The 9,880-nt window shown below is 37.0% G+C and overlaps 1 protein-coding gene across 1 annotated transcript in view; it reads left to right on the top strand.

Moving 5' to 3' along the window:
* fam20cb (FAM20C golgi associated secretory pathway kinase b) overlaps nucleotides 1–6,406 on the top strand; it is a 137,310-nt gene extending 130,904 nt beyond the window's left edge. The window contains exons 7-11 of the mRNA XM_061909068.1: nucleotides 48–157; nucleotides 251–332; nucleotides 2,270–2,329; nucleotides 2,414–2,564; nucleotides 4,955–6,406. Of these exons, the coding sequence (XP_061765052.1) occupies nucleotides 48–157; nucleotides 251–332; nucleotides 2,270–2,329; nucleotides 2,414–2,564; nucleotides 4,955–5,065 (514 nt within the window). The 3' untranslated portion in view covers nucleotides 5,066–6,406. The remainder of the gene's footprint in view (nucleotides 1–47; nucleotides 158–250; nucleotides 333–2,269; nucleotides 2,330–2,413; nucleotides 2,565–4,954) is intronic.
* The last annotated feature ends 3,474 nt before the right edge of the window (nucleotides 6,407–9,880 follow it).

The raw sequence follows: 9,880 nt of genomic DNA, 5'->3' as shown, positions 1-9,880 counted from the left end.
CGTTTGAACAACTGTGCTTCATTTGCTGCATAATTGTTTTGACTTAGATGGGAAGTGGACCCAGACTACTGCGAGGAGGTCAAACAGACTCCGCCCTACGACAGTGGGACCAGACTCCTGGACATCATGGACATGACCATCTTTGACTTCCTCATGGGTCAGTTGCGACAAGATTGCATTGATTCCATTTATTTATTTAGTTGTTTTTTTTTCTACATTTCTTAAATCCTTCATGTCGGATTCATCGCAGGAAACATGGATCGGCATCATTACGAGACGTTTGAAAAGTTTGGAAATGAGACGTTCATCATTCACCTGGACAACGGCAGAGGGTGAGAGATCACATGTTGACACACTCGTTAGTCAAATCTCACTACGTTTATGACAAAAAAATTAATAATTGAAAAAAATATATCACTTTCCTAAAAACTGTAGTATTGTAGATTCATATTTGTTTCCACTGCAAACAGTCTGACTAAGTCAGCATTAAAGTCACATACTATACATCAAATAATATGTGGATGTTTAAAGGCCATTAAAAGACTAGTATGCACACACACACACACACACACACACACACACACACACACACGCAAACACACACACAGACATAGTCACACCATAATTAAACATCAATAGTGGCACACACTTAGCATTTCAGTAGCATTCTTTAAAAATGCTCATTCTTTAAAAATGGGAAAAACATAGTTCCATCTAGTAGAAAAATATAATAATGCATCAAAACTGTATTAGTGTATGTTAAGATGAATGTGGGATCCAAAATTTAATTTTCAGTGTTTTTGAATTGGACATTTTTTATTTATTTTTTTTTATCATTAGTGGGTTTTCCATCTTCAGAAAATAAAAGTAACAAGAGATGACAAAAAATAGATTTGAACTACATTATTTTAACACAGCAAAAAAACTAATTGGCTCAAAATGTCCGTTGGATCTCTAAAGCAGGGCTGTCAAAAGTATGGCCGCGGGCCTGAACAGGTTTTATCCAGTCCGCGAGATGATTTAGTAAAGTATAAAAATGTGCTGAAATTTTTGAATGAAAGAAACTGCTCTTCTAAATGTGTCCACTGGATGTCGCAATTTCCCCTTTGTTTCCCCTGCCACGGGAGTGGCATGACTTCAGAGGGGGCAGAGCTATATTGGACTGAGGACACATTATCTGGGTGCACATAAATATGCTGAAATAAAAGGTTTCCCTCTTCTAACTTCGTGTGTGATTCATGAAATGAGTCCAAATTCACAAGTTTTGTTGTAAATGATGCTATATATGTACAGAATAAATCACATGTTGAGGAAAATGAGTAAATTAATTAAATTATTGACATCCTGTAATGATTGATTGATTGATGTGATTTTGATATGACTATTTATTACATCTTCTGATAGATTACAATTTTACACCAATGAGAGCATTTTACATTATCACACCTATTTGACTGCTGAATATTATCACATCATTTATTCAGAAATTATAAATCACGACAAATGAAGATAGACTACTATGAAAAGCAACATGTAAGTGTAAAAAAAACAAAAAACATTATGATTTGTATATTTTCAGATTGTGTTTGTTCTATTTTTAAACAAAGAAAACAATCTGGAGTTGTCTTTATTTTTAAGTTACCATGACATGATTTTACCAGTATGGCCCACTTCGGAACAGATTTCCCCCCATGTGGCCCCTGAGGTAAATTGAGTTTGACACCTCTGCTCTAAAGGGTGAAAATGAAATAAGTATGTTTTGGAACTTGTTATAATCACGCTTGAAGTTGTTCTACATGTTATCAAGTTGAAGTTAAAGTAAGTTAATAGAATAGAATAGAAAGTACTTTATTGATCCCTGGGGGAAATTCAGCACCACAGTATAGTACCAATGATTGTCACACACACACTGGGTGTTGTGAAATGTGTCCTCTGCATTTGACCCATCCCCTTGTTCACCCCACCGGAAGGTGAGGGGAGCAGTGGCCACGCCCGAGAATCATTTTGGTGATTTAACCCCCAATACCAACCCTTGATGCTGAGTGCCAAGCAGGGAGATATTGGGTCCCATTTTTATAGTCTTTAGTGTGACTCGGCCAGGGTTTGAACTCACAACCTACTGATCTCAGGGCGGACACTCTAACCACTAGACCACTGAGTAGGCGCACTAAGGTGTATCAGTGCACTAAACTCCCGTTAGAAGTGAAATGATCAGTATGTGTTTTGCTGATTAAATGAATTGTAATAAACATCCATTCTTTCTTTACAGGTTTGGAAAGCACTCCCATGACGAGAAGTCCATTCTGGTCCCGCTGACGCAGTGCTGCAGGTAAAGTTAATCCAACTGCTTATGTGGATCAGTACAGTATGCGTGTGTGTGTGTTGAGTAGTTAATCACCTGTATTTTGTGCAGGGTACGCAAGACCACACACTTGCGTCTGCAGCTACTGGCTAAGGAAGAATACAAGCTGTCTACGCTGGTGGCAGAATCCTTGGTGAGGGACCGCCTCAGCCCAATCCTCATCCAGCCACACCTGGACGCCATGGACCGTCGCCTACGCCAGGTCAGCACTTCACGTGCTGTTTAAATTCTGCTTTGTTTGTCTTTTGAAAGAAAACGTTCTTTTCAGATACACTAGTACCTCAACTTAGGAGCTTATCATAATTACTTCTTTCAATTTGTCCTTTCAGTCTTTCAGGTAACCCTTGCATGTGGGGTCAAAATAAATTAAGTGATTATTCTGCCTTGATGACAGCCGTATAGTTTTTGTTTTTCTTAGTCATTTTTCAAATGTGCCGGGGGCCGTTAAAAGATTAGCTGTAGGCCGCAAATGGCCACTTTGGACACTATCTAGCCTTTGGATTAAAAAATGTGAGTGTGAATTTAGAGACATTTATTCCGGATCAAATAGGATTTTCCAGTTGTTCTGAAAATCGCTTGGTCAATGAGTGCTTATCAGTTTCAATTAATATTTTATTTAAATTGTTTATCATTCAGAATCACAAATAACTTTTTTAGCCAAGTTTGAAACATACAAGGAAATTGACTCGGCAGGCTGCGCTCTCTTTAAACAACAACTACGAGAGACATTCACGGTGCCATCATTTTAAATTCTGCATTATTCTTTGTTTCTATATAATTTTTATTGAAAGTTATTTCACAGGTCATGACTTAACAATGAAATATCACATTACAGTACTTTTTTGTGACAATTTTCACGCTTTTTCCCCCCTTACTACAACCTTCACAAACCACAAGAGGGCACTCACAATAATACCTTCATTCAGAAAGCACACAACACAAGTCAATCAAAAAAAAAAAAAAATAGAATGAACTAAACCAAAAATTTAATTTTAAATGTTAAAATAAGTAAATAATAATAATTAAAATGATAAATTACATACCATATATATGTATATATATACACTGTATATGTAATATATACATATACATTATATATATATATATATATATATATATATATATATATATATATATATATATATATATATATATATATATTTGTGTGTGAATGGGTAAATTTGGAAGTAGTGTCAAAGCGCTTTGAGTACTTTGAAGGTAGAAAAGCGCTATACAAGTACAACCCATTTATTTATCATATATATATATATATATATATATATATATATATATATTGAAGAAATCATTAAAAAATAATACATTAAAAAAAAAATTATAAAAGGGGGAGGCAGAAATGTCGGGGACGCGACATGATTTTAAAAAAGCTCTTCAGGTTTTTTCAAGGCACTTGTGGAACCACTGAGGGAAAATCTAAGCTATCAAAGCTTAATAGAAAGTTGGACCTTCTTTATTTGCCTATAATTTTGCATAACATTTATGCCGCCAAAGAGAAAGTACCAGCTGCTGTCACTTATAATTCCAACAAAACGTTACTTAGGACTTGGCCTCGTAAAATTAAAAGCATTCTTTACATTTGAATTGGCACTCAAAATACGTAACATACATATTTTGTTTGGAAACAATGCATTTTAGTAAGTTAAGCAATAGTAATTCAAATACATCTATCATATAAAAACATAACTAAGAATGTCCCAATAAAACGAGTTCATGTCTGATGAGATACCAATATTGGAGCTTTGAGAAATGGCCGATACCAATGTTGATCTGATACGATATCTGCACACATCGTAGTACTTTTTTTTTTTTTTGTAGTGTGGAATGTTATAAAAGGTTTGATCAAGTGAAATTACTCAGAGAACAGTGGTAGACAAAGAGAGCACAGCCTGCCAAGTTAATATCCTTGTGTGTTAAACATATATTGGCCCGTAAATCTGATTCTGATTCTGATTAACCATCTGGAATGGTCTCATGCAGTCTTTAATTTAAAGTGGAGTGGTAGTTGTTTTTGGCGACACCGAGTGGCCACAATATATCATTAAATTAAGCTCATGATGCAGTTAGTTGAATGATACAGACACGTTTGTTACTGGATACATTCTGATCCTTTTCAGCCTTGGAGACTGTATATATGTTAGTCAATATGCAACTATAATTATTTGGTACTTGTTAGTGTTGACAAAGGTGATGTTTTAGACTGATTTTTTGTTCATTGATAACACGTATTATATATATCTGCCTTGTGTGCTATTGTGTGCTCTGCTGTTGTGTAGTTGCAAGCTCCTAGTTGTATCCTGCAGCCTACCATGTTTACTTTTTGTGAATGACTTCACTAAAATACAAGAAAATATCAAACTTGTGTGCTTTTTGAATTGTAACAAGCTGCAGAGTGTTGTACAAGTATAGGACAGCTTCTATCGGACCTTCTATCGGAGATTTTAAATGCGAGCCGATGCTGGTGGGTTTGTTTTGCTGATATTGGACCGTTATCAATATTAGATTGGAACATTTAAGTAATAAATTCAAAAAGAAGAAATACAATCCATTAATTTCTTGCTCTTCTTGGTTGTGAAGGTTCTGCAGGTGTTGGCTGAATGCATTGAGAAGGAAGGTTACAGTTACGTGGTGGAGAACGACCTTCAAGGGGACCAATGGACAGACCACACGGGGCCCAGAAGGAGGTAGCTGGTTGGGGGACCAGGAAGCTGAATCAACTGGAACTTTCTTCGGATGTGAACTGAATGCTTTCAGGCCTAGCTGCCTAAAAAGTCAGAATCTGCTGGACTTACAACAGAACTAAAAAGTTGATGTAAGTGAAATGTATCCTGAACGATTCTCCAGTTGAATCGTTGTGACGTGCGAGACGAACTTCTCCCTTGTCTCCTTCTGGACCTTTTTTTGAATTCAGTGAATTCTGTGGGACTTGAAAAGACTCTCCCAGACGTGTTCCTACATACGGCTGGCACCACAAATTAGGGAGGAGGAGAAGCTAGCTTGGTTTCTATCGATTCAATGATACAGAAATATTTTGTGTGTTTACAGTTGTGTCTGTTATTTTCTTTTCTATCATGGCTGTTCAGGATTTCAATCATTTTCATTGGAGTGCAGGTCAACTCCTGCATTTGCCCATTATTGTCTTGAGAGAGTATTTATTAAAAAAAAAAAAAAAAAAAGATTAAGCCTATTTATAGAAATCAAAATCAGCCAAAAATGTTTCACCCTAGGGGTGTTCTTTCATATTTGTCCACAAGAGGGAGACAATGCTGTGTGCAAAGGACCTGCCAGCAGGGTAGAAAATTCATCAATTTGCATATTTCAAAGACAGAAATTAAGATGCCTTTACAACTAATACTAAAGAGCATGTTTACAATACTGTTTATGTTTCTACGTTCCAATGCAACACATAAACAACCACTGGCCACAATATTAACTTTGCAATACAGACTGAAACAATTATTTTTATTATTGTGGTTTACTAACCTTGGATTAGAGAGTGGAGTTGTACTTAATATTGTGGCCTGTGAGTATATGTTATGGTACCAAAAGCCCAATGTTACATTTTAGTACTGTTTTTTTTTTTTTTTGTAATATAACTTGTGTCCAGATATTATTTTTCGGGGATGTACATTTCATTCATGAACAGCAGCTTTGATGGCTGAGCTGTTGGTGCCAATAGGCTCAAATTTAATATATACCATAGGAAATTCTCTAGTGCCTGTGCAAAGATAGAAATACTTGAATGTCTGGTTTCATTAAAAAAAAGCCCTGAAAAAGGCTGTTTAACTCCTCCAAATAATTGTGGAGATGTTTGTACGTACACGTGAGTGCTGACTGTTTCATGACATGTTTTTTACAGTCCTGTGTCAATACATTTCGTGTGTGTGAGTGTATGCGTGCGTGCGAGAGAAAAAGTGGTTCCATGGAGAAGATCTTAATCAAGTTCATCAGCAGCACATTGTTTCTGTTTTTTATTTTTATGCATCATGGTAAAAGTGCAATAAAATAAAATAAAAATCTGAATCCCCAGTTTTGTTTCTTCCGCTGCTATAAAGGACATTATTTTATTGGACAAGTTTTTCATTTTTTTAACCAGATTGATAACATTTCAAGCATGATTTACTTTATCATTCTTTATTTATTATGATTTGAAATAGTGCTACAGAAACAAACGGCAAACGGAACAAACCATATTCCTGTTATGCTTCGAGTTACAAGTAAAAACTTGAGTTACAAGCATCCCCACCATTAGTTTGCGTAAAACATGTCACAGTGAACCCCATAAGATCTGACCAAAAGCTCTGGACCCTCATTTATCAAGTTTGTAAACGCGCAAAAGCCTGCAAGAAGCCTGCAAGAAGCCCCTTTTCACGGCAGAGTTGTTATGTATCAAACTGATGTTTCTAGAAAAATAAATTACTGTTTGAGTCACATTTGAGAGCAAACACCAGAGCAAACCCAAACACAGGCAATTGCAATATGTTAGCCCAAGAGAGCAGTCAATTAAGAAAAAACTAATCAGCGCCAGGCTGAAAAAATCCTGCACACATAGTTTTTCTCTAACATAATACATAACTCAAATAATGTTTTTTCTTTAGTGACTGGGCCAGAGGTGAACCTGCATTCTACTAAGGCGGCAAATTATGAAGGCTTAAATCTATCGCAGCACCAAAGCAAATAATATCAATTCCTAAATGGGATCAAAATTCTTTAAGGCGTACCACGCGAAATAGACGTAACGTTATTAATATCAGCACTTCGGATACCATTAACATCAAAAAGCCTCAAAACATCCCACTATGGGATGTTTTGAGGCTTTTTTGGGCTTTTTTTTATCAACATCAGATCACTTTCTCCCAAAGCGTTATTAGTAAATGAGCTCATTAGAGACAACAAGTGGTCTCAGAGAGACTTGACTAGAACCCGATATTTTTAGTCTGCTTAACAAGGCATCTCCTCCTAATTATATGAGTGCACAAATTGCTCGTCCCCTTAAAAGGCATGGAGGGATCGCACTAATATACAATGACAATCTTAACCTTCGTCTTAACTTACGTAATAAATATAAATTGTTTGAGGTGCTTACAATGAGGTCAGTCACACTGCTACCTCTCCATTTGACTGTTATCTACCGCCCCCCTGGACCCTATTCAGATTTTTATAAGCACATTTTTAGAATTTCTTGTTGATCTTGTGACGCACGCAGATACCATAATTATAAAGGGGGATTTTGATATCTATATGAATACCCGGTCAGACCCTCCATAAGTAGCGTTCCAGACTATAATTGACAGCTATGGTCTTACACAAATAATAAATAAACTCATGCATCGCAATGGTAATACAATAGATCTAGTCCTTGTCCGGGCTGTCACCATCTCCAAAGTTATGGTACTCCCATACACTGAAGTAACATTCAATCATCACCTATAAAATTAAAAATACTGACTTATTGTCAACAAGCTACCAATGCTTTAGCAGCCACAACATTAATGCACTACGATTCTTGCTGGCCCACTGCCGTCGGTAATGGCAGCATTCCCAAATTATGTGAACTTTTTTTATTACCTGACTAACAACTTTACAGATGCCCTTCACAACACCATTGATAGTATCGCACTGCTAAAGCTAAAAAAGGCCCCTAAAAGACGTACCCCCTAGTCCACAGAAGAAACCAGAGGTCTTAAATTACTATGTAGAACGCTGAATCGTAAATGGCCTGCGACTAAACTTGAGGTTTTCCATCAAGCAAGGAGTGATAGTACTCTTACGACAGCTAAAACGAATTACTACTCCAATCTTATCCGCCACAACAAAAACGATCCTAAATATTTGTCCAGTTCAGTAGCACCGCTAAATCCAACAAGGGGCTCCTCCCAGTAGCTCCACCCAATTGGCTGATGACTTTATGCAATTCTTTACTAAGAAAACTGAACTCATTAGAAAAGTGATTAAAAAGATAACGTGTCCCAGCTACAACGCTATTCAATTAACACAGATACGATGTATGTACGATTGATAAAAAATAATCTCTCACTTTTTGAAGCTATAACATTAGAGGAACTCCTGCGACTCGTAAATGGAAAAAACAAACATGTTTACTTGACCCACTTCCTCAAAAACTTATCAAGGAGCTGTTTGTAATAGTAAACCATTCAGTGCTAAATACAAGAAGAAAATTAAAAAAAAGTGTAGATTTTACAGTAGAAAAAGCAGTCACCTGAATTTTTCCATACATTTCAGATTAATTTTTACACTATACGTAAAAGTATACATACTAATAGAATGCAGAGGCAAATTCATATATTCATGTACAGCAGTGCTGCTTCATACCTTACAAAAGTTGTACCGAAACATTTTGATAGATTTTTGAGTGCCGTGTCTAATGTTCTATATTTTCAATGGAACATTTAAAATGTTGGTATTGTTTACTTGAGACATATTGCCATCATTGTGCAGCCTACAGGCTTCACGGTGGCAGAGGGGTTAGTGCGTCTGCCTCACAATACGAAGTTCCTGCAGTCCTGGGTTCAAATCCAGGCTCGGGATCTTTCTGTGTGGAGTTTGCATGTTCTCCCCGTGAATGCGTGGGTTCCCTCCGGGTACTCCGGCTTCCTCCCACTTCCAAAGACATGCACCTGGGGATAGGTTGATTGGCAACACTAAATTGGCCCTAGTGTGTGAATGTGAGTGTGAATGTTGTCTGTCTATCTGTGTTGGCCCTGCGATGAGGTGGCGACTTGTCCAGGGTGTACCCTGCCTTCCGCCCGATTGTAGCTGAGATAGGCGCCAGTGCCCCCGCGACCCCAAAAAAAAAAAAGGGAATAAGCGGTAGAAAATGGATGGATGGTGCAGCCTACACTTATCACTTATGTTTGACTGCCAACTACTGGTCACACTTAACATTACACCATGTACCAACTAAAATTGCTTCGAGATGGGTAAACTCAACCAAACGTATTCCTTACATTAGGCACACCGGGTTATTAGGTACACTGTCCAGTTTTGAAGGAAAAAAAGGATTTTAAAGGCCTATTGAAATGACATTTTCTTATTTAAACGGGGATAGCAGGTCCATTCTATGTGTCATACTTGATCATTTCGCGATATTGCCACATTTTTGCTGAAAGGATTTAGTAGAGAACATTGACGATAATGTTCGCAACTTTTGGTGCTAATAAAAAAGCCTTGTCTTTACCGGAAGTCGCAGATGATGACATCACAAGGGTGAGGGCTCCTCACATCCTCACATTGTTTTTAATGGGAGCCTCCAGCAGCAAGAGCTATTTGGACTGAGAAAACGGCAATTTCCCCATTAATTTGAGTGAGGATGAAAGATTCATGGATGATGATATTGATAACGAAGGACAGGAAAAAAAAAAAAAAGGAAAAAAAAAAGACGATTTCATTGGGACGGATTCAGATGTTTTTAGACACATTTAACAGGATATGTCTGGGAAATACCTTATCTTTCTATTGTGTTGCTAGTGTTTTAGTGGGATT

The sequence above is a fragment of the Nerophis ophidion genome, linkage group LG08 (genome assembly GCF_033978795.1).
Source record: "Nerophis ophidion isolate RoL-2023_Sa linkage group LG08, RoL_Noph_v1.0, whole genome shotgun sequence".
Lineage (NCBI taxonomy): Eukaryota > Metazoa > Chordata > Actinopteri > Syngnathiformes > Syngnathidae > Nerophis > Nerophis ophidion.
The sequence above is the reverse complement of the archived record's forward strand: the minus strand, read 5'-3'. Positions and strand labels throughout refer to the sequence as shown.